General features: G+C 45.0%; 2 protein-coding genes across 3 annotated transcripts; both read left to right on the top strand.

The window, feature by feature from the left end:
- The first annotated feature begins 836 nt into the window (after positions 1 to 836).
- On the top strand, positions 837 to 24,837 carry ZNF79 (zinc finger protein 79). 2 transcript variants are annotated; one of them, XM_053561841.1, is made up of 4 exons: positions 837 to 1,674; positions 5,386 to 5,474; positions 11,995 to 12,121; positions 23,503 to 24,837. In XM_053561841.1, the coding sequence occupies exons 1-4, from the start codon at positions 1,659 to 1,661 to the stop codon at positions 24,669 to 24,671; spliced, it is 1,401 nt and encodes a 466-aa protein (XP_053417816.1). In that variant the 5' UTR covers positions 837 to 1,658; the 3' UTR covers positions 24,672 to 24,837. The 2 variants fall into 2 exon arrangements, with proteins under 2 accessions (XP_053417816.1, XP_053417823.1); XM_053561848.1 differs by lacking the exons at positions 837 to 1,674; positions 5,386 to 5,474 and adding an exon at positions 13,033 to 13,128 and having other exon boundaries at positions 12,064 to 12,121.
- LOC128565401 (death domain-associated protein 6-like) lies at positions 8,374 to 10,827 on the top strand. Its single transcript, XM_053561830.1, is given in 2 exon segments — positions 8,374 to 9,912; positions 9,915 to 10,827. Coding segments are annotated over 2 exon segments (2,199 nt in total). The 5' UTR covers positions 8,374 to 8,510; the 3' UTR covers positions 10,712 to 10,827.
- Positions 24,838 to 25,031: the final 194 nt, after the last annotated feature.

Below are 25,031 nucleotides of genomic sequence, written 5' to 3'. Positions count from 1 at the left end.
CAGGAAGCCTTGAGCAAGTTGAATGGTAGGGGTGGAGTTACAATTGAGTTTTATACATTTTAGGGAGATAGGAATCACAGGTAAATCCATACACGGACATTGGTTTGGCCACAAAAAGGAGATGTCTGGAAGTGAGAACTTACAGGTTACAGGTGGATTTAAAGATTCTTTAGCTGACAATTAGCTGTTAGGCTTTGCCTTAAAGATCAGGAGTCAGTGAAGAAGAATGCTGAGTTAAGATAAAGGGTCTATTAATCAGAGACAAAGTACCAGGACAGACTCATGTGGTTTATCATGTACATTGAGGACCCTGCAGGTAATTGCCTTAGGCCTGTTAATGAGTCACAAAGGACATTTCTAAGGGGAGTGAGCACGGTGAAGCATGTCTGATCTCCTTCCTCATGGCTAGCAGCTGTCTTATGGATCCCCTTGGCCAAGATGGGGTCCGGTCAGCGTGGATGTGTGTTTTTTGTGGGGGAGCCTTAAGATTTTATTTTCGCTCACAACCAGATAACCCATTCCCCTCTCCTTATCGACGAAATACCTTTAAAACGGTGTTGGTCATTGGAAAATAGTTTGAGAAGTGAATAACAGTCTTCAGCATAAATTTCATCAGTGTTCTGGGAAAGCCCATTGAAATATTCCCCGCCCGAAAGAGGGAAGCCCTTTTAAAGCATGTAACATTTAAAAATCTTTTTTTTTTTTTTTTTTTTGTACCCGTGCCGAACAAACACCAGCAAGTGCCCTTCTGTCCCTGAGATTACCGCAGCAGTTCCCGCTTGCTGGTAACCTGAGGGACTTGAGGGTTCCAAGCCACCAACCCATAGTTGCTCTGTTCAAACGTAGGGGCCCTCCTTTCTGTTATTCTTCCCAAACTTTGAGTACGGCTCAGGAGGGCCATGAAGTTGGCTGGCGTGGCCCTGAGCTGAAGAACAGGGCACGCCCCACCACGGAGGGGCAACCTGGCAGCCAGCGCCAGCGTCACCTGCGCCTGCGCTGAGACCACCGTTCCCAGGAGCCTTCGCAGCCTAGTTGCTCTCTGTCCCAGAAAACCCGGTGCCGTTGGATTCTGGTGGACCTGAAAGACGTGTGCAACAAGAAAGCACGATGGATAACAGATTCCAGGAACAAGAACAGGCAGAAGCCTCTCAGAAAGACGTACTGTCCCGAGGGTGTGTAGATCCCCAAAGCTGGCAAGAAAGCTGGAAAGAAGGCGGCTTTGGCCAATAGCACCCGACAGAGGCTTCTGGGAAATAGAGTCCCGTGGGGCGGCGGTGAGGCTTGTGCGCATGACCGGAAGTGGCGCGCCACGCGCGTTCCCCTTGGCGCGCAAGCTGGGCCGTAGCGTTCCGACAGCGCCTTGATTTAAGTGCCTTAAGCGCTGGTAGCTGGTTTTCTCGGAAAGCCGGCAGCGGCTTTTCCACCCAGGTTCTGCTTAAGGCCGAGGAGAGAGGCGGCTGTAGGTAGGAAAACAGAGCGGAAGACCCAGCTGGGCAGGCTCTTTAGGCTCAGACGGGGCTTCTGAAGGGAGAGGCCGCAGAAGAGGCGTTCAGCCTGGGAGCTGTCGGAACAGCTCCGCAAACCCGGCGAAAACCTTTGTGGAGCGAAGCTGACGCCCAGAGAACTGCCGGGAGGAGGTGGCGCGAGGTCGGACTCAAATGCTGGAGGAAGGAGGTGAGGAGGAGCGGTTGGTGGAGGGAGCGATTTGCAGGAGGTCTGGCTTGTCCCTGTTTGCCCACTAGTGCTGCTGTGTGAACCGGAACGGAACTCCAGGTGTCTATTCCACAAGTGTTTGGAGGCTGTCCTTTTTTGAGTAAAGAATTCTGGGGTCAAAAAAATAACTGACAACCTCAAATGCGTAATCTCTGAATATTCCACCCCGATCCTAAACTGCATGATAGACCAGTGACATTAGAGAGTAGGGAGGAAGATGAGTCGTACCCGGGGGACTTCTCTACTACTTTTCTCTTCCTAGCCCTTCTTCTTTTTTTTAGAGACAGAGTCTCACTTTATCCTCCTCGGTAGAGTGCTGTGGCGTCACAGCTCACGGCAATCTCCAATTCCTGGGCTTAGGCCATGCTCTTGCCTAAGCAAGAGAGCTGGGACTACGGCCGAGTAGCTGGGACTACAGGCGCCCTCCACAACGCCCAGCTATCCTCCTAGTCCTTCTTGAAACAACCAGCGGTGCTTGGAAGCCCAGGAAAGTTTGAGGTCAGGTTTGGCCCAGTAGAATTGTGAAGTGGGGGAGAAAAGGGGAATTTCCAATGAGAAGGCCCAGTTTTTTTTTTTTTTTTTTTTTGGACAGTCTCACTTTGTCGCTCTTGGTAGAGTGCCGTGGCATTATCGCTTAAAGCAACCTTAAACTCTTGGGCTCAAGCAATTCTCTTGCCTCAGTAGCTGGGACTATAGGCACCCGCCACAATGCCCAGCTATTTTTAGAGATGGGGTTTTGCTCTTGCTCAGGCTGATCTGGAACCTGTGGGCTGGCTTGGCGTACATAGCTCAGTGGGTAGGGCGCCAGCCATACACACAGGACTGGTGGGTTTCAACAATGATAACTGCAACAAAAAATAGTTGGGCATTATAGCAGTCGCCTGTAATCCCAGCTACGTGGAAGGCTGAGGCAAGAGAATCGCTTAAGCCCAAGAGTTGGAGGTTGCTGTGAACTGTGACGCTACAGCGCTCGTACAGAGGGCAACATAGTAAAACTCTGTATCCAAAAAAAAAAAAAAGGACTTGTATACTATGTGACATTTATTTCTTGCTTAATATAACGTTTTCAGGGTTCATATTATGCCATCTGTCAGTACTTTATTCATTTTTAATGACTAAATAATATTCCTTATATGGATATATCACTTTTTTTTTTTTTTTTTGAGGCAGTCTTACTATATCACCCTGGGTAGAGTGCTGTAGTGTCACAGCTCACAGCAACCTCAAACTCTTGGGCTTAAGCCATCCTCTTGCCTCAACCTCACAAGTAGCCAGGACTATAGGCGCCCACCACAAAGTCCAGCTATGCATATATCGCTTTTTAAAAATTCATTCCAGAGTGAATTTTGTGTGGACATGCTTTTATACGTCAATAGAAGTGCAATTACTGTATCATTTAACTCTTTTTAAATTTTAGATTAATAGGAGGGTACAGACAGTAGGTTACACTGTTTGCACTTGTTAGAGTCCAAGTTGTAGTTGAGGCCTTCCCCCAGGAGGTGTGCCATATACCCTTACATTGTGCCTATCAGGTAAGAAAGAGTACACCAATCCTCCTCCCCCAAGCCCGCACCCCACCCCCTCCTCTCACGCTTTCTTGAGAAAAACTAGAGTTTTTCTCTTGTGTGTGCTTGCATTTTTGTTTGTCTACTGATTTCATATTAGTGCTGAGTATATTGGATATTTGCTTTTCCATTCTTGTGATACTTTACTAAGTAGAATGTTCTCCAACTCTCTCCAGCTTAATACAAAAGATGGAAAGTCTCCATCTTGCTTTTATGTGTGAAATTGCCAGTCAATTTTACCATGGAATACTATTCAGCCATCAAAAGATGGAAAATTTACTGAATAGTATTCCATGGTATACGTATACCCCAGTTTATTAACCCATTCACATGTGTGGATGGGACCCTAGCTTTTTTAGGAACTGCTAAATTGTTTTCCATAGCAACTATGCCATTTTATTTTCTTGCCAGCAGCGTATGAAGATTCTAGTTTCTTCACATCCTCATCAGCACTGCTTTTACCTTGTCATTTATTAATAATTGTTTAGGGTGTATTATCTTGCTGTGATTATGATTTGCTTTTCCATAATGATCGGTGGTGTTGAGTTTCACGTGCTCTGTGGCTATTATATATCTTGCTTGGAGAAGTGTCTATTCAAATCTTTTTCCCATTTGAACATTTAGTTATTTGTCTTTAATGCTGAGTTGTAAGAAAGATACAAATATGCAATACAAAAATATGCAAATATTTTCTCTCATTCTGTGGTTTTCTTTTCACTTTCTAGATAGTGTTCTTTGAAGCATAAAGTTTTTAATTTTGATGAAATTCAACTTACCTGTTTTTTTCTTTCATTGCTTATTCTTTTGGTGTCATTCCTAATAAATCATTGCCTGATCCAAGGTCATCAAGATTTATTTCTGTATTCTTAGTTTTAACTGTTTAATTCCAGAACATTTTATTTAATGTTGAATAGAAGTGAAGCAGATATCCTTGTTTTGTTTCTGATCTTAAAGGAGAAAAACTTTCAGTCTTTCACCATTTTTTATTTGTTTGTTTTTGTTTGGGGATTTTTTTGTTATTTTTCTTGGTTTTTGGTTTGTTTGGTTTGTTTTTGTTTGTTTTGGAGTTTTTTGGTTCTGAAACCCAGGAATGAACGATTCTTTTGCCATTAAGTATGAGATTAATGGTGCATTTTTATCAAGTTGAGGAAGTCCCCTTTTACTTCTAGTTTGTTGAGGTTTTTTTTTTTTTATCATGAAACGGTGTTAGATTTCATAAAATGTTTGTGTCTATTAAGATGAGTTTGGGGCTTTATTTGTTATTGCTGTATTTATATGGTGTATTGATTGAGTTTTGTGTGTCAAATCAACCTTGCATTTCTGCAATTAATCTCTGTTGATTAGGCTGGAGTGCTGTGGCACGATCATAGCTCACTGCAACCTGGAACTTTGGACCTCAAGTGATCTTCCCTCCTCAGCCTCTGGAGTAGCTAGAACTACAGGTGCATACCACCATATCCAGATTTTTTGTTTTGGTGGAGATGGGTTCTCGAAATGATGCCTAGGCTGGTTTTGAATTCCTCCTGGGCTCAAATGACCTTCCTGCCTTAGCCTCTCAAAGTGCTGGGATTTATAAGTGTGAGCCACTGCACCCAGCCATTACCTTCTCTTTTGAGTTGCAGGGCCAGTTTCTCCCAAGAACTAAGTAATAGGTAATATTTATATACTGTATCCTTTCATGGTAGGCATTGTGCCACCTGCTTTGTGGATACATTCCTTTAATCTTCGCAGCAACTTTACAAGGTTTTATCCCCATTTTACAGATGAGAAAAATGAGATTTAACACATTGTTGACTGACAGTTTTATATAGAAACTATCCATGTTACCAGGTAACTCATGACTAGTCAACAATGTGGTAGAGAGTTTACATGATTTACACACTGCTGGTAAGTGATGAGAGTCTGTTACTCTGAAATGCATTCCATCAGAGTGAATTGATGGAATTTCTGAGGCAGGAGGGAATGGCAAAATTTACATTACACTGTAAGTCTGCAAATTCAGCTCAAGTGCCCTGGTACCTATGATGTCCTTTGAATTTTCTCTTCATAATGAGAATTGGTGACTCCATAAACTGCTAACTTTTATGCCTCCTTGGTTTCTTTCTAGTACTGCCTTCTTCAGACACTGCCCTTCTGCAAGAGGAGAGCACAGAAGAGGAAGGAATGGCTGCTAGTCTGCTCACAGCTGGGTCCCAGGTAAGCTGGAAATTCACTCCAAGAGGCAATCTTTTTTCCCTAGTATTAATGGTAGGGTAGGTCCAGGCTTTTTTGTTTTTTTACATAAAACAGGTTTTCTGTAATGAACATGAACTATTTACAAGTAAATGCTTTTTTTTATAAAACTGATTTTTCTGGCTCAGTGCCCGTAGCTTAGTGGCTAGGGCTCCAGCCACGTATGCTAGAGCTGGCAGGTTCGAATTGAGCTCAGGCTTGCCAAACAACAACTACAACCAAAAAATAGCCAGGCCTTCTGGCCGGCGCCTGTTGTCCCAGCTATTTGGGATGCTGAGGCAAAAGAATTGCTTAAGCCCAAAGAGTTTGAGGTTGCTGTGAGCTGTGACGCCGTGGCACTCTACCAAGGGTGACATAGTGAGACTGTCTCTAAATAAATAAATAAATAGAACAAGTTTTCTGCATTAAACATGAATTGCTTATAAATAATTCATGTTCATTGGCGAAAACCTGGAAAATTTAGAAAACACAAAGAAAAAATTTTAAATCACCCTTAATCTCACAAAGAGATAGCCCTGGTGTTCTTTTAGTCATATTCTTCCTTTCCTATATTTTCCCAGAGTGAGTTTGTTCTGCTTTGTAACTTTTGTTTCCACTTAGCAGAATTTGGTGAACATTTCCCCATTTCATTAAGAGTATTCTACCAAATCATTTCTAACTCATAACTGTTAAATAGTCCTTCTGTGAGAGTAGGAACTGTTTTCTCCCCTTTTTTCTTGGCTGGACTAGGTAATGGCCTATTTAATTCCATTTTTTTTTTTTTTTTTTTTTTTTTGGTAGAGACAGAGTCTCACTTTATGGCCCTCGGTAGAGTGCCGTGGCATTACACAGCTCACAGCAACCTCCAACTCCTGGGCTTAAGTGATTCTCTTGCCTCAGCCTCCCAAGGAGCTGGGACTACAGGCGCCCGCCACAGTAATTCCACTTTTTAAGAGTTTGCTCTTAGATTTCCTTATCGGTTCTCTTTATTAATATATTTTTCTTTATTAATTTTTACTCTTAAAATAAAACAGATTTATTTTAAAATTCTTCTTTTAGGGCAGCGCCTGTGGCTCAGTGGGTGGGGCGTCGGCCCCATATACTGAGGGTGGCGGGTTCAAACCCGGCTCCTGCCAAACTGCAACACAAAAATAGCCGGGTGTTAGCCGGGCGTTGTGGCGGGCGCCTGTAGTCCCAGCTACTTGGGAGGCTGAGGCAAGAGAATCACGTAAGCCCAAGAGTTAGAGGTTGCTGTGAGCCGTGTGACACCACGGCACTCTACCCAAGGGTGGTACAGTGAGACTCTGTCTCTACAAAAAAAAAAAAAAAATAGCCGGGTTTTGTGGCGGGTGCCTGTAGTCCCAGCTACCCGGGAGGCTGAGGCAAGAGAATCGCCTAAGCCCAAAAAGCTGGAGGTTGCTGTGAGCTGTGTGACGCCACAGCACTCTACTGAGGGCGATAAAATTAAACTGTCTCTACAAAACAAAAAAAATTATTCTTTTAGTCACTTGAGGTGAATCCTTCATTCCTTGTTACATTGAAAATTTTTGGCTGTAGATTTTATTTCTTTAGCTATTCCAAATTTATTATTTTGATTTCTTTGCCAAATTAGGTGATCTATGCTTCATAAAGACAGAATCCATGTCTCTTGCCAACACAAAATACAAGTATAGTTTGATGGCAGGGTATGGGATTTCATAGCTCTGCCAGCTCAAGCTTACTGCTTAGTTCTTCAGTATCTTTGTTTTTTGTTTGTTTATTTGTTCATTTTGGGTTAACTCTACGACTTTTTTGTGGTTTTTTTTTTTTCTCTTTGAAACAGTTTGTCGCCCTTGATAGAGTGCCATGGCAGCATATTTCAGAGCAATCTCAAACACTTGGGCTCATGTTGATTTTAGCTGGCCCAGGCAGGGTTCAGACCTGCTAGCCTTGCTGTATGTGGCTTGCACCCTACCCACTGAGCTATAGGTGCTGCCTCAAGTGATCTTCTTGGATCAGTCTCCTGAGTAGCTGGGACTATAGGCACCTGCCACAACACCTGCCTGTTTTTTTTTAGAGATAGGGTCTCACTCTTGCTTGGGCTGGTCTCAAACTCCTGAGCTCAGGCAATCCACCCACCTCGGCCTCCCGGTGCTACTGCACTGGCCTGGATTTTACTTTTTGGTTATTTTAAAGCTACCCAAATCTTTTAAATATTTCTTAGTTTTTAAAAATGGCCCTCTTTGTTCAATTTAGCACATTTCTTAGTATAAAGGATGGATTGGAAGGGCAGGTGAAATTAGAAGTTAGGAGATTACTTAGAATCTGGAAAATGATACTGGCTTATCACAAGTCAGTGGCAGGGGAATGAAAAGAAATGGGTGTATTCTCATGATATTAGAAGGAAGAATTAGTAGGGATTAATTTGGGGAGCAGGAAAGAAGAGGATAACACCCAGGTTTCTAGCTTGGCCAACTACCAACTAACTAATTTGAGCTAGAAATAGACAAGGAACAGCAGGTGAAGGTGAACTTTCCTGTTTCATTTGTTGTGTTTGAGGTTCCTGTGGGACCTGGCCAGGAGATAATTACTGCCTTATTACTGTGGTGTTGGCCAGGCACAGTGACTCACACCTATGATCGTAGCACTCTTGAGAGGTCAAGGTGGAAGGATCACTTGAGCTCGGGAGTTCAAGACCAGCCTGAGCAAAAATGAGGCCTGATCTCTACAAAAAACAGAAAGTTAGCTGGGCGTGGTGGCTTGCATCTATAGTCCCAGCTCCTGGGGAGGCTGAGGCAGGAGAATTATTTGAGCCCAAGAGTTAGAGGTTGCAGTGAGCTATGAATGACACCATTGCATTCTAGCCTAGGTGACAGAGCGAGACTCTTGTTTTAAAGAAAAAAACCTGGGGAGGGGGAAGGAAGGCGGAGGGAACCATGCGAGGTTCCGAGATCAGCGGCTGGGGTCGCCTCGACAGACCGTTTCTGAGCCAGGAATTCTGAAATCCCCAACACTTCCTCCCTCTGGGGGATTTGATCCCCCATGGCCACCGCTAACAGCATCATCGTGCTGGATGATGATGAAGAAGATGAAGCAGCTGCTCAGCCAGGACCCTCCAACCCATCCCCCAATCCAGCCTCACCTGGGTCAGAAGTCCCTGGCCTCTCTGACCTTCAAGGGGCTGGAGCAAGCAGTACTTCTGACGGCAAGAAATGCTACAAGTTGGAGAATGAGAAGCTGTTTGAAGAGTTCCTTGAACTGTGTAAGATGCCCACGGCAGACCACCCGGAGGTGGTCCCATTCCTCCATAACCGGAAGCAGCGTGCCCACTCTTTGTTTTTGGCCTCAGCAGAGTTCTGCAACATCCTCTCTCGGGTCCTTTCTCGGGCCCGGAGCCAACCAGCTAAGCTATATGTCTACATCAATGAGCTCTGCACTGTTCTCAAGGCCCACTCAGCCAAAAAGAAGCTGAATCTGGCCCCTGCTGCCACCACTTCCAATGAGCCCTCTGGGAGTAGTAACCCTCCCACAGACTCCTCCTTGGGCCCCACAAATGCTGAAACCACTGCCTCTACGGCTTCAAGGACCCGTGGTTCCCGGAGGCAGATCCAGCACTTGGAGCAGCTACTGGCACTTTATGTGGCAGAGATCCGGCGGCTGCAGGAAAAGGAATTGGATCTCTCAGAATTGGATGACCCAGACTCCACATACCTGCAGGAGGCACGATTGAAGCGTAAGCTGATCCGCCTCTTTGGGTGTCTATGTGAACTGAAAGATTGCTCTTCACTAACTGGCCGTGTCATAGAACAGCGCATCCCCTACCGTGGCACCCGCTACCCAGAGGTTAATAGGCGCATTGAGCGTCTCATCAACAAGCCGGATGCCTTCCCTGACTATGGAGATGTGCTGCGGGCGGTTGAGAAGGCAGCTGCTCGTCACAGCCTTGGCCTTCCTCGACAGCAGCTCCAGGTTATGGCTCAGGATGCCTTCCGAGATGTGGGCATCAGGTTACAGGAGAGACGTCACCTGGATCTCATCTACAACTTTGGCTGCCACCTCACAGATGACTGTAGGCCAGGTATTGACCCTGCATTATCAGATCCTGTGTTGGCCCGGCGCCTTCGGGAAAACCGGACTTTGGCCATGAGCCGGCTGGATGAGGTGATCTCCAAATATGCAATGATGCAAGACAAAAATGAGGAAGGTGAGAGAAAGAAGAGAAGAGCCCGGCTCCAAGGCACTTCTTCCTACTCTACTGATCCCTCCAAGACCTCCTTGGATTCTGGTGAGGGTCCTAGTGGAATGGCATCCCAGGAGTGCCCTACCACCTCCAGGCCTGAGACAGATGATGAAGATGATGAGGAAAGCGATGAGGAAGAGGAAGAAGAGGAAGAGGCCACAGATTCTGAAGAAGAGGAATATCTGGAACAGATGCTGGAAGGTCGGGGGATGATGAAGAGGAGGAGGAAGAGGAGGAAGCAGGTAAGGATGGAGACAGGAGCCCCATGACCCTACCACAGATCTCCACTGAAAAGAACCTGGAACCTGGCAAAGGGATCAGCAGGTCTTCGGGGGAGCAGCAAAATGAAGGACTCATGGTGTCACCATCATTAGTGTTGAAAGAACCCCTGGCCCCCTTCAGCATAGATGCTGAAAGCAATGGAAAACAGTCTGAGGAGTTGCCCATGGAGGAAGAGAGCCCTATATCTCAGCTCTTTGAGCTAGAGATCGAAGCATTGCCCCTGGATACCAACTCTTCTCCTGAGGAGACAGATATTTCCTCTTCCAGGAAGCAATCAGAGGACCCCTTCACCACTGTCTTAGAGAATGGGGCAGCTGTTGTCACCTCCACTTCTTTCAATGGAGGTGTCTCTCCTCATCCCTGGGGAGATTCCAGTCCTCCTAGCAAGAAATCTCGAAAGGAAAAGAAGCAAACAGGATCAGGGCCATTAGGAAACAGCTATGTGGAAAGACAAAGGGCAATGCACATGAAGAATGGGAAGAAGATACATATCCAGCCCAGCCCACCATCCCCTCTGGCTTCCATGTCTCCGGTTGCTGATTCCTCCACAAGGGTGGACTCTCCCAGCCATAGTCTGGTGACCAGCTCCCTCTGCAGTCCTTCTCCAGTCTGGTTGTCCCAAATCCCCCAGTCACAGCCTCCCCGGCCCAGTACTTACAAAATGAGTGTGGCCACACAGTGCGATCCAGAGGAGATCATCGTGCTCTCAGACTCTGATTAGCTGCTTCCCCCTTTCTTCGCCTCCAAAATGTTTTGGGATAGCATTGGAGGATGGGGGGAAGCAAATGACTGAGAAAGGGATGAATTGAGCTAATCCCCTTTTGGTGGTATTTCTTTTAAAAAAAGCAAAACCTTAGGTTTTACACACAAAAATAATAAACAATAAAGTTCTTTTCTTATTGTAAAAAAAAAATAAAATAAAATAAAGAAAAAAACCTCTGGTTTTAGTTTTTAACAAACTAGTTACTTTTCTGACAAGCCCCTTTTCCTGTGTTTCTTCTCTTTGTGATGACACTACCATCTGTCTAGTCTTCCAAACAGGAAACAGCTTTGATTCATCTACAGATCTTTTCTCACAAAGTCCATTTCTGACAATTCATCTAGTCCAGATCCTCCCTTAGCTTAATACTGACACTGTTGAAACTCTTAACTACCTCTCCCTGCTTCCACCTCAAGGTATATGGGCCTTCGTCGAGCTCCCTGTAACCTAAGCGATGAAAGCTCATTTATCAAGTTATTCAAGGGTTTTTACATTCTCACCTCAGCCAACCTTTCCAGACTCCTTATACCCTCACCTGACTGCCTGCCATTTCCAGAACACCTCCGTGCCTCTGTTCGCGGTGCTGCCCCTGCCTTGGATTTCTTTCTTTTGTCCCATCTGGGGACTCTTCTCCTTTGAGGGCAGCGGGGTGGCTCCTTCTGTCTGTGGTCTTCCCTGATTGGCCTCGCTCCCCCTTTTACTGTCCTAGTCCTTTCATCTCTTTGACACATACTATTAGATACAATTACGAACACGCCTGGCTCTCCTGCTGGGCTGGGTTATGTCTGGGTTCACAGGAATATTGTTAAATGTTTTGAAAGTTCAGCTTTCACAGTTCTTTGATGGTTTGTACCTGATTCTTCACTGTAGAACTTACATTCTACTTTTGCTTGTTCTGTATTGGCTCTTTAAGTCCCAAACACCTAATTATTTCTCAGATATATGTGTATGTATGTTTATATAGAAAGATAGATACATTTTCTAACTACTTGTACATAAAGTATACCAGAATTATAAACCTGTGGAGATAAAAGACTGTCTTACATGTGTCTGTATGTGTGCCAGAGTCCATTATAGTGTTAGGCACAAAAATACTAGTGATCAATTAACGCTTTTCTTGAACTACCCAGAGATCTTTTCAAACCCCTCCCCCCAGTGCCACAGCTGCCAATGTTACTGTCCCTGTCATCTCCAGCCTTAGATCCTAAGGCCACTGGCAAGAAGAAATGTACTTGTTGTTTCAGAGATCTACATCCTTCAGCAGTGTGACAATAGCTTTTGCCCAGAAAGGGTGGAGGCACCTGGTCCCCAACCCGAGGGATGGGTTCAAGGAGGAACTACCAGAAAAGTCCAAGAACCTGGTGCTACTAGGTAAGGAAAATGTTTCTTTCTTTCTTTTTTTATTAAATCATAGCTGTGTACATTAATGCAATCATGGGATACAATGTGCCGGTTTTATATATAATTTGAAATAATTTCATCAAACTGGTTAACATAGCCTTCCTGGCATTTTCTTATTTTAAGACATTTATATTCTACATTTAGTAAGTTTCACATGTACCCTTGTAAGATGCCCCGTAGGTGTGGTCCCACCAATTACCCTGCCTCCACCCATCCTCCCCCCACCCCAGAAAATGTTTCTTTAAGATTAAGAATGGGCTTAATTTTGAAAAGTGTGGCACTTTCTCACATGTAGAGATCTCTTCATTGCTCGGATACACCAGCAGGATGGCGTTCACTTCTCGCTGGCTATTGGAAGGTCTCTCTCTACACACCTGCTTGGCAAATAGGCCAGCCCTGCACCTCCCTTTCTCTCATTTCCCAGAGAGGGCAGGGTAGCCTTCAGGTCAGTTCCTCTATATTTTTTAGTTAAGTTCACATCCTCCTAAATAGAGGGCTGGCTGGGCTTAGTTTAGCTCCCAGGCTTGACCCTTCCTTGAGGCTGTTTCTTCAGCTCCTTGCAGAAATGTTTTACCAAGATGCCAATGTTTTACCTCGGCACCCTGTCTGTCTTATTTTCTTTTGTATCCCTTTGTGCTCATACCAAGTAACCACTCAGTAAATACTTGCTGGATGGGGCAGCACCTGTGGCTCAAAGGAGTAGGGCGCCGGCCCCATATGCCAGAGGTGGCGGGTTCAAACTCAGCCCTGGCCAAAAACTGCAAAAAAAAATACTTGCTGGATGAATGAAATAAACACCCTGACTAATTCTATTTCCTCTCCCCATAGTTCTGGGTAGCTACTCAATACAATCTCTAGAACCTATTTTTCCCCCTGAATAGGACTTTCAGTTTCCCAGTCTGGCATGAACTCCCAGTTGGAGCAAAGGGAAGGCGCATAGATGCTGGAGGGAGAAGACCTAAGAAGTGCATGTCCAGGTAAGGGAGCAAGCACTGAGCCAGTGAGTCCTGGGAGCAAAAGCCCTTTGACACACACATTAGTGCATTTGGGTTAGTCTAACAACCCTCTGAGGTGGATGTTATTATCCCCATTTTTACAGATGTGGAAGTTAGGCCGAGAGAGATTAATTCACTACTGATCTAAAGGCTACCTTGCCCCTCCTGGGAAATGAGAGAATGAGAGGTTCAGGCTTGGGGGAAGCAAAGTGAAACTGCCTGTTTGCCAGGCGAGTATGCAGAGACCTTCCACTAGGGAATAGGGAGTAATAAATACCAGCGCCCTGGTGTATCTCAGAAAGTGGCGAGGCTGGGATTGAAGCAACCTCTGTCTGACTCTAAAGCTCACTATTTGCGTCCTCCTCACAAAGTCTTTTAGGGTGGGAGATCTTTGGAGGAACATGTGATGTTACTGGCCTCTAGAAGAGTATCCTTCCTCACTGATAGGGAACAAGAGTCATCTTTGGTGGCCTGGCACATTCTGTGCTTGGGGTTCACCTCACTGAGGATTTTAAGTACCTACCTTTACTTATACCTCCAGCTGTGACAGTTCCTGCTACTGCCCAGTCTGGCCCTTAATTGAATTCTTCTTTCCCTTCTGCATGGCTGTGCCAGAATTTTCTAAAGGACTTATGAAAAGAAACTCAGGAAAAACAGAAGGAAGGAAAACTGTAGTTTCTGCTGTTTCTCTCTTGCTACTCATCTAAAGTTGCTCTCTCCCCCATCTTCATATCTCAGCCTCTGCCCTTGTGAGACCTGGGGGGACCTCAGTAGCTTTCCTGGGGGTGCTGTCACTTTTCAGATATTTGAGACTGAAGGCATCAGAAGTAAAAAATGAATTAAACCACTTTAAGGTGATAACATTTTACATTTTTCTTAAAATGTAGGCTGTTTATTTGTTGCTTTATTTATTTAATTGCAAATTACTGTTGCTGATAAGGCAAAGGGTGCAAAGCCTCTGGCACATTTCCCGCACAGTTCCTTAGAACTGTCTCTCCTTCCCATCTTACTGTCCTCTAAGCAGCCTGTCCGAACCACCTCAGCCCTCCTCAGGTGCCGGCATCTCTCATACTTGCTGAAGTTGGCCCCAGTAAGCCTCGATGGTCTTGCTGCTCCCTTCTCCCAAGAGCCACCCAGGTTCTCAACATGCCTATTTGTTATTTAGGACATTTTAACCTGAACCCACAGACCCTGTGTGGAACTCCAGAAATTGGATGCAGTGTTTTGTGGCTGGAGGAACAACAACACTTCATCATAGTTTCAAAGGGGTTCTAGGACCTAAAAAGATGACCATATCCGTGTCCTGTTTGTGGTGCATAACCACCACAAACTGGTTGGACTAAAACAGAAACTGTCTCACAGTCCTGCTACCGGCAGTCTGAAACTGAGGTGTCAGCCATGCTGCCTGTGAAGACTATGCCAGAGGATCCTTCCTCACCTCTTTCCAGCTTCTGGTGGGTCCAGCAGCCTCAGTGTGCCTTGTCTTTTAGCTATGTCCCTATGATCTCTGCTCCTGCCAGCACACGGTGTTCTCCTCGTCTTGATTATATCTATAAAGACTGTGTCTTCACATAAGGACACATTCTGAAGTCCAGGGCAGGATGGTGGGAGAGCAGTATATTCAACCCAGTGTTGTCCCAAAAGGTTCAAACCACCCCATTATTGGAAACAGAAGTTTGGAAAGGGCATTACTAAGTGTGTGTGCACTGAAGCCGTAGTATAAGCAACTCTGGGTGTGGGTGCATCTGAATGGAAAAAATAGAACTATTTTCCTCTGCTCTCTTACACTATAGCTTCCAACAAAGGTGACTGCTATGACTGTGCACGTGGTGTGTGTGGGGGGTCCCCTACACACATCAAGCAGGAGATTTGATAGCAGACACCAGCTGCCTGCCCTGCCCTTTAATTTCAACACTGTCTACCTGGAGATAGGATCAGATTCCACAGGGCAGCACCCTACCAATCTGAGACTCTGGAACTTTAGAACAACTGGCTTGAAGTTGGGGGTCCTCACAACCCCATCTTCAGAATCCTTTAATTTACTAGAGTGGCTCACAGAACTTAAGGAAACACATTTACTGGCTTATTATAAAGGATACAGATGAAGAGATGTTAGGGTGAGGTATTGGGGAAGGGGCACTCCACCTTCTGGGAACCTAGCGTGTTCTGCTGTCCCGTGCTTCCTGAACCCTGTCCTCTTGGGCCTTTCTGGAGACCTTGTGGATAGGCATGAATGAAACATGGACAACCATGTTGAAATGCAGTTGCACAAAAGGCATGATCTACTAACAGACTGAGTAGGGAAACCCAGCGAGGCCCATCTGGATTTTTCCTGGCTTCTCTCTGCAGCATTCCCTTCCCCAGAGTATAGGGCAGGACTCCCTGGAATGAGGATCTTATGATGCACAATCAGGTCAGAGTTCTGTCCAGAGAAGGTCAGAGATTCTGCTTCTGAGTCCTAAAGTGCTCTGACATTATAGCAAAAGACTGTAACAAGGGCTGTGGGCGGATGAAAACATACGTATGTCTCATAATATCACAGTACACAAAAGTCACATACTCATCCCTGGCTTGCTATGTATTAACTACGTGATTCAGGGAAAACCACTGAGTTATACAGTCAGGTTTCCATATGTGAGAAATAAAATCTATCTTCCTTATTTGACAAACCAGTATATATATGTTAAGAAAGTGGTTGGCTGAATGTGGTGGTTCACTCCTATAACCCTAGCACTTTGGGAGGCTGAAGCAGGAGGATCACTTGAGGACAGCCTGGGCAAGAGTGAGACCCCCTATCTACAAAAAAATGTTAAAGATTAGCTGGGCATGGTATGGTGGCAGGCACCTGTAATTCCAGCTCCTTGGGAGGTTGAGGCAGGAGGATTGCATGAGCCCAGGAGTTGGAGGTTGCAGTGAGCTGTGATATCATGGTGCTGTAGCTCAGGCAAAATAGTGAGAAGACCTTGTCTCAAAAAAAAAACAAACAAAGGAATAGTTGTTAACTGTAGAATTGTATGAGCTTATGGTAGTACGTAGTAACTGGGGACAAGTTTCTACTCCTGTTAGAATAACTAAACAGCCTGTATGGACTAGCACCTCTGCTGTGAACCCAGTGTGTCCTCTGGTCACTGTGCCTCCTTGGGCTTGGGTCAAGCACTCCATTATTCCAGACTGTCCCTCCTAAGTGGCAGACTCAGGCCTTTAAAGTGCCTTTCATTCTACTGCTCACTTTAGGGACTCCTTAGATCCTGATGTTTCCCCACACTTCACTGGTCAGTTTTGCTCAGTTTATGAATAAACTGTGGTACGTGTATACCGTGGAATATTATCCAGCCATTAAATAGATGGCGATTTTACATCTTTTGTATTAATCTGGGTAGAGCTGAAGCACATTCTTAGTAAAGTATTACAAGAATGGTGGGCGGCGCCTGTGGCTCAGTGAGTAGGGCGCCAGCCCCATATGCCGAGGGTGGCGGGTTCAAACCCAGCCTCGGCCAAACTGCAACAGAAAAATAGCCGGGCGTTGTGGCGGGCGCCTGTAGTCCCAGCTGCTCGGGAGGCTGAGGCAAGAGAATCGCGTAAGCCCAAGAGTTAGAGGTTGCTGTGAGCTGTGTGACGCCATGGCACTCTACCCGAGGGCCGTACAGTGAGACTCTGTCTCTACAAAAAAAAAAAAAAAAAAAAGTATTACAAGAATGGAAAAGCAAGTATCTAGTGTACTCGATACTATTATGATGCCAGTAGATGATCTAATATACACCCACAACAGAGAAAAACTCAATTCAATTCAAGGTGAGAGGAGGGGCAGGGGGAGTGGGGAGGAGGGTTAGTGTGCTCCCACTTAGTGGGCATGATGTAAGGGTATGACACGCTTCTTGGGTGTGAGACAACTATAAGAGGGACTGTAATTAACAAACGCAAACATTGTAATCTAGTTTGTACCCTCTCGTTAACCTGAAATTTTAAAAAAGCAGCCAGTGGGAATTGATGTAGAGAAAAGCAGCAGTACCAGAGATCCTAGCATTTTGGGCTGAATGGTGGGGTGAGACTTTGTCTCAAAAAAAAAAAGAAACAACACATGAGTGAATACCTGACATGGAGACCTCTATGCTCTCAGTGGACTCCGTGCTGGGGTATCAAGCAATTTAGAGGGACACCTACTTGGTGCATTAGGGTGGTTTATAAGGAAAACGTCAAGATAACATCAAGCACACTGATACTTACTATGCCTCAAGCACTGTTCTGGGTCTTTTATGTGTCTTAGCTCATGTGATCCTCACAGTATTTCCATGAAGGTTCTGCTTTCACAGATGGTAAACTCAAGGCATAGAAAGATTACAATATTTGCCCAAAGTCACATAGCTAGAAGTGGAGCCAAGATTTGAAACCTAGGCAGTCAGAGTCAAGATTCTGCATAGAAATTCAAAGCGTACCAAAAACTGTCCTTGCTCTGGTCTCTGAGAAATAAAGGAAAATTGACCCATGTAGAAAGAAACTCCATGGCCCTCCCTAAAAACTCCCTTCCTGCAAGCCCCTGTTTAGGAGTCAGGGAGGTCTGGGGCCCTCTGCTTCGTGTAATTGTAACATTGCAAACATCATCCAGTCATGTGTTGCTTAATAGGGCAAGGCATAAAGTGATTTCCTCTTCATGTTAACATCAGAGAGCCAACTTAACACAAACCTGGATGGGACAGCCCCCTACATACCTACACCTTACTCCCAGGCTACAAACCAGTGCAGCGTGTTATTACACTGAACACTATGGGCATTTGTAACATGGTGGTAAGTGTTTGTGTATCTAAACATAGAAAATGTTCAGTAAAAATACAGTAAAAAAGAACTGTACACCTGTATAGCGAACTTACCATGAATGGACCAGAAGTTGCTCTGAGTGTTGAGTGAATGACTAGGACATCAAGTATAATATTGTAGACTTTATAAATACTGTACACTGTAATAAACATTTTTCTTCAATAATAAGCTTACTGTAACCTTTTCATTTTTAAACTAATATTTTTGTTTTTATTCTTTAATAACTTAGCTTAAAACACATTGTACAGCTGTATAAAAATATTTTTCCTGGGTGGCGCCTGTGGCTCGAGGAGTAGGCCGCCAGTCCCATATGCTGGAGGTGGTAGGTTCAAACCCAGCCCCAGCCAAAAACCACAAAAAAAATATATTTTTTTTTTTTTCCTTCCTTTTTTTTTTTTTTTTTTGAGACAGAGTCTCATTATGTTGCCCTTGGTAGAGTGCCATGGCATCAATAGCTCACAGCAACCTCAAACTCCTGGGCTTAAGCAATTCTCTTGCCTCAGCCTCCCAAGTAGCTAGGACCACAGGCACCAGCTACAACGGCCCAGCTATTTTTTGTTGCAGTTGTCATTGTTGTTTAGCAGGCCTGGGCCAAGTTCAAACCCACCAGCCTCAGTGTATGTGGCTGGCGCCGTAACCACTGTGCTATAGGTGCTGAGCCAGTATTTTCCTTCTTTATATCCTTATTCCACAAAACTTTGTGTTTTTTTTTTAACTTTTAAAACTTACTGAAAACTGAGACAAAAACACACAATTGGCCTAGGCCCACATGGGTCAGCATCCTTAATATCACTGTCTTCCAACTCCACATCTTGTCCCAGGGGTAATATATGCATGGAGCTGACATCTACTAAGATAACAAACAATGCCTTCTTCTGGGACACCTGGAAGACCTGCTCAAGGCTTTCTTTTCTTTTTTTGAGACAGAATCTAAAGCTGTCGCCCTGGGTAGAGTGCTGTAGTGTCACAGCTCACAGCAACCTCAAACTCTTGGGCTTAAGCGATTCTCTTGCCTCAGCCTCCCAAGTAGCTGGACTACAGGCGCCTGACACAACGCCCAGCTATTTTTTTATTGTTCTTGTAGTTGTCATTGTTGTTTTAGCTGTCCTGAGCCAGGTTCGAACCTGCCAGCCTTGGTGTATGTGGCCGGTGCCCTAACCACTGAGCTACAGGCACTGCCAGAGGTTTTCTTACAGTTGACTTTTTCTGCAAGTAGAAGTACATTCTGAAATAACTAGTATAATGAATCCATAAATAGTTATAGTCATTTATTATCAAGTATTATACACCATACATAACCATAGGCATGATACTTTTTATATGATGGTGCAGTAGGTTTACACCAGCATCCCCACAAACACAGGACTGATGCACCTCATTCCAGTGTTAGAACAGCTACAAAGTCACTAGGCGATAGGAATTTCTGAGTTCCATTATAATCTTACGAGACCACTGTCATACTTGCAGTGCATTGTTGACCAAAAAGTCATTATGCGGCATATGGCCATACATCAATTCACAGTTATAAAGTTTTTTGTTTTTTTTTTTTTTTTTTTTGTAGAGACAGAGTCTCACTTTATGGCCCTTGGTAGACTGCTGTGGCGTCACACAGCTCACAGCAACCTCCAGCTCCTGGGCTTAAGCGATTCTCTTGCCTCAGCCTCCCGAGTAGCTGGGACTACAGGCGCCTGCAACAACGCCTGGCTATTTTTTTTTTTGCAGTTTGGCCGGGGCTGGGTTTGAACCCGCCACCCTCGGCATATGGGGCCGGCGCCCTACTCACTGAGCCACAGGCGCCGCCCCACAGTTAAAGTTTTCTGTTAATGTGAAAGCAGTCCCAAAGAGAGTTAAGAATCATTATTAACTCAAAAACATAAGGCTGGGCATGGTGGCTCACCCTTGTGATCCTAGCACTCTGGGAGGCCGAGGCTACAGCCACCAGGTGGATTGCGTGAGCTCACGAGTTCGAGACCAGCCTGAGCTAGAGTGAGACTTCGTCTCTAAAAATAGTCAGGTATTTGGGGGGCACCTGTAGTCCCAGCTACTTGGGAGGTGGAAACAAGAGGATCGCTTGAGCCCAAGAGTTTGAGGTTGCTGTGAACTGTGATGCCATGGCACTGTACCAAGGGCAGCAAAGTGAGACTCTGTCTTAAAAAAGAAAAAAAAAAACATAAACTGTATCCTGGTTAGAAAACAATGTTCTTTATTCTATTAAAAATTATTTTTTATATGCTGGGTGCCAGTAGCTCAATGGTTAGAGTGCTGGCCCAGTGCACTGGGGCTGGCTGTTTCAAGCCTGGTCCGGGCCTGCTAAACAAACAAAAATAATTTTTTCTAGTAAAAATGACTTAAGTGGGTGGCGCCTGTGGCTCAAAGGAGTAGGGCACTGGGCCCATATACCAGAGGTGGCAGGTTCAAACCCGGCCCTGGCCAAAAACTGCAAAAAAAATAAAAATAATAATAAAGACTTAAGCTTACTTATATATTTTTAAGTTTTTAACCTTTATTTCTGATCTTTTCCATTTTAGAGAGAGAGGTAGGTACCAAAAACTTAAGCTTATTTATAATTTGGAAAATTAATAAAATCAAGATCCTTTATAATCCTACCACCTGTCAGTCTTTTGTCACAAAATGCAGTAATACATTGTTCTAAAATGGAGTTTTTTTAAATTTCAGTGTATTGCTTTTTTTCACTGTATATTCTAATGTCACTAGAAAACATTAGAAAATTTATTTCAATAGCTTTCTTTTTTTCTTTTTAAGAGACAGAGTCTCACTTTATGGCCCTCGGTAGAGTGCCGTGGCCTCACACAGCTCACAGCAACCTCCAACTCCTGGGCTTAAGCGATTCTCTTGCCTCAGCCTCCCGAGTAGCTGGGACTACAGGCGCCCACCACAACTCCCGGCTATTTTTTTTTTTTTTTTTGGTTGCAGTTTGGCCGGGGCCAGGTTTGAACCCGCCACCCTCGGTATATGGGGCCGGCGCCCTACCGACTGAGCCACAGGTGCCGCCCTATTTCAATAGCTTTCTATAACAAAATTATAGTGTACGCATTTTAAACGGGAAAGCATGGCTTACAGTTGCTGAATGCTGTCTATCTTCGTCTGTATTCCCGTCATCAAACACTTAGGTGTTTACTTACCATTTGACAAATGACACTGTGATGGGCACTCTTGTCTATAAAGCTTTGTGTAATTTCTAGTTAGTTCCTTAGGATAAATTCTTATATGTGGAATTCCAGTGTGAACTTTTTATAAAAGACATTTGCCATGTGATCAGACTCATCTCCAGAAAAGTCCCAATTTGTAGACCTGGTGTGGTACTGTAATCCTAGCACACTAAGAGGCTGAGGAGGGTGGATTTTTTGAGCTCAGGAGTTCAAGACTAGCCTGAGCCAGAGCGAGACCCCTTCTGTTAAAAAAAACCCCCGTGTTGTAGTGGACACCTGTAGTTCCAGCTACTTGGGAGACTGAGGCAAGGGAATAACTTGAGCCCAGGAGTTTGAGGTTGCTGTGACCTGTGACACTATGGCACTGTACCGAGGGCAACAAAGTAAGACTCTGTCTCAAAAAAAAAAAAAAAGTCCTAATTTCTACAATCACTGCAGTGTCTCAGAGATATCATTATGCTGTGCCCTTTCCAACATTCTGGAATTAACCATTAATCTGGTGGATCTGCTAGGTGAAGAAATCCATTTTAGTTGTCACAGATCATCAGCTTTTTAAAGTCAGTTACTTAGTCTGGGCACAGTGGCTTATTTATGTGTAATCCCAGCACTTTGGGAGACCACTTTGGGAAGGATTGCTTGAGCCCAGGACTTCCGCTTGGGCAACACAAAAAGTAGACAAGTTAGTTGGGCATGGTGCTGTCCACCTGTACGTACTCCTAGCCACCTGGGAGGCTGAGACAGGATTGCTTGAATCTAGGAATTCAAGATTACAGTGAGCCAGGACTGTACCACTGCACTCCAACCTGGGCAACAGAGCAAGACCCTGTCACCCTTTTGTAAGTGAGTCAATCAGTCAATAAACTCAGTAAGCAGATTGCTCAAAATCACATTGAGAATTGTGAGAATAAGATAGCATGAGGGAACCCAGTACCTTAGGGGGAGGGATGGAAGAAAGAGAAGCATCAGGGCTCAGTGCCTATGGTTCAAGTGGCTAAGGCGCCAGCCACATACACCTGAGCTAGTGGGTTCGAATCCAGCCCAGGCCCGCCAAACAATGACGGCTGCAACCGCCCCCCACACCCCCTCCCCAAAAAATAGCCGGGCGTTGTGACAGGTGCCTATAATCCCAGCTACTTGGGAGGTAGAGGCAGGAGAATCTCTTGAGGCTGGGAGTTGGAGGTTGCTGTGAACTGTGATGCACTCTACGTAGGGTGTCAGCTTGAGGCTCTGTCTCAAAAAAAAAAAAAAAAGGAATGAATGAAGGTGCTCAACCAAGAGTCACATGTTTTGCAGCCAGACAGGCTCCATCCAGCCCAGGGATCAATAGTGTCTGTCCTGATGAACAAGAAGCCTGGGCTCTTCATCTCAGAACTGATGAACCTGAACTCTTCACTCATTTCCCTCTTTTAAGTGTTCAATATATTTGAATTCATCAAAAATTGCCTTGTCTGGGACAGCACCTGTGGCTCAAGGAATAGGGCGCCGGTCCCATATACCGGAGGTGGCAGGTTCAAATCCAGCCCCGGCCAAAAACTGCAACAACAATGAAAAAAATTGGCTTATTTACATCTTCATCTAAGTTGCCAAATCATCATCGTGATCATTGTCACAGTGGCCATTTATAGTGAACTCATCAGGGGCCAGAAGCTGGGCTTTTTACGTGCATGCTTTGTGTTCTCACGAGTCCCTGGTAGTCACCCTATGATCCAGCACCCTGTTTACAAATGGAAAAAATGAGGCTTAGGGAGGGAAAGCCACTTGCCCAAGGTTCCAGTGCTGGTATGGGCAAGGATTGAGATTCAAACACCACCTATGGCTGCCTGATGTGGTGTCTCATACCTGTAATCCCAGCACTCTGGCAGGCCGAGGTGGGTGGATTGCCTGAACTCACAGGTTTGAGACCAGCCTGAGCCAGAGTGAGACCCCCATCTCTAAAAATAGCTGGGCATTGTGGCAGACACCTGTAGTCCCAGCTACTTGGGAGGTGGAGGCAGGAGACTCGCTTAACCCCAGGAGTTGGAGGTTGCTGTAAGCTGTGATGCCACAGCGCTCTACCCAGGGCAACAGCTTGAGGGTGTCTCAAAAAAAAAAAAAAAAAGTCAGAAATAAGGAAAGGAACATGGCATCTGAGGCAGGAAGATGAGTGTAAATTTCATCCCCTTGGCTGTTGCGAAAGGGGCTAAAGGGTGCTATGGCAGGTAACACCTGAATGTGTCTGGATAAAAGTCTTCATTGGTATTTTATGGTTCAGGACAAAATGTTCCAGGTGAGAGGTGAATTAATCAAACCTGTATAAAGAGCTTGGCCAAAAACACCTTCACTTTGTATTTCTTCCAAGGGAATACAAGATAATTGCTTTTCTAACTTTTTGCAGACTGGAAGATTGTATCTACATCACCACCAGAGCAAGCTATTTCTGAAGAATTGTCCCAAGACACAAATATAGAGATGCCCCCTGGGGAGTCAGACCACAGGATCAATGAACTTAGGAAGAGCTGCGATCTGAGGCCAGTCCTCTCTCCACAACAGAGAGTTCCTATAGAAGCAAGACGTCACACATGTAAGACATACACCAATGGCTTCAAGAATTCAGAAATAACCGAACCTCACAGAGCAAAACCGTACACATGTAACGAATGTGGCAAAGCCTTCAGTTACTGTTCTTCTCTTTCTCAGCATCAGAAGAGCCACACTGGGGAGAAGCCCTATGAGTGCAGTGAGTGTGGGAAGGCCTTCAGCCAGAGCTCGTCTCTCATTCAGCACCAGAGGATTCACACAGGAGAGAAGCCTTATAAATGCAGTGAATGTGGAAAAGCCTTCAGCCAGAACGCAAACCTCACAAAACACCAGCGAACTCATACAGGAGAAAAGCCCTACAAATGCAGTGAGTGTGACAAAGCCTTCAGTGACTGTTCAGCCCTCGTTCAGCATCAGAGAATTCATACCGGGGAGAAGCCCTATGAATGCAGCGACTGTGGTAAGGCCTTCCGCCACAGTGCAAACCTCACAAACCACCAGCGCACTCACACTGGGGAGAAACCCTACAAATGCAGTGAGTGTGGGAAGGCCTTCAGTTACTGCGCAGCGTTCATTCAGCACCAGAGAATTCACACAGGGGAGAAACCCTACAAATGTAATGCTTGTGGGAAGGCCTTCAGCCAGAGTGCAAACCTCACAAACCATCAGAGGACTCACACTGGGGAGAAACCCTACAAGTGCAGTGAGTGTGGGAAGGCCTTCAGCCAAAGTACAAATCTTATAATCCACCATAAGACTCACACTGGGGAGAAGCCGTATAAATGTAATCAGTGTGGGAAATTCTTCAGTGAGAGCTCAGCCCTTATCCGACATCATATAATCCACACTGGAGAAAAACCTTATGAGTGTAATGAGTGTGGAAAAGCATTTAACCAGAGTTCATCCCTTAGTCAACACCAGAGAATTCACACTGGCATGAAGCCCTATGAATGCAACGAGTGTGGGAAGGCCTTCAGGTGTAGCTCAGCTTTCATTAGACATCAGAGACTTCATGCTGGAGAGTAACTGGGTACATATTGGGAGTGGGGAGAGCCCCCCCTACATGCCAACTCATAACAGATATGTGGTGATCTCAGACAAGTGCTGAAGGCTTGGATACACCCAGTACCCCTACTTTTATACTCTGTAATCCAGACCACACCCAAGACACCTGCAATAAAAGTCACTATTTTACATGTTGCATGTGGGAGCTCAAGAGCTAACATTTTTCATAATCATCTAGGGAATTTGACAATATGACTAAAATTTCAGTTTAGAGGTAAGATGAAGTACTTTATATGACCAACAGGCAACAAACCAGGTTTTGTTAGAATATATGATCAAGTCAATGAGTAAATAATGGCTCTGGGCCTGTGGCTCAAGCGG

This window comes from Nycticebus coucang, chromosome 2, assembly GCF_027406575.1.
Source record: "Nycticebus coucang isolate mNycCou1 chromosome 2, mNycCou1.pri, whole genome shotgun sequence".
NCBI lineage: Eukaryota > Metazoa > Chordata > Mammalia > Primates > Lorisidae > Nycticebus > Nycticebus coucang.
Note: the sequence above shows the minus strand (reverse complement) of the source record. Positions and strands in the feature narration are given on the sequence as shown.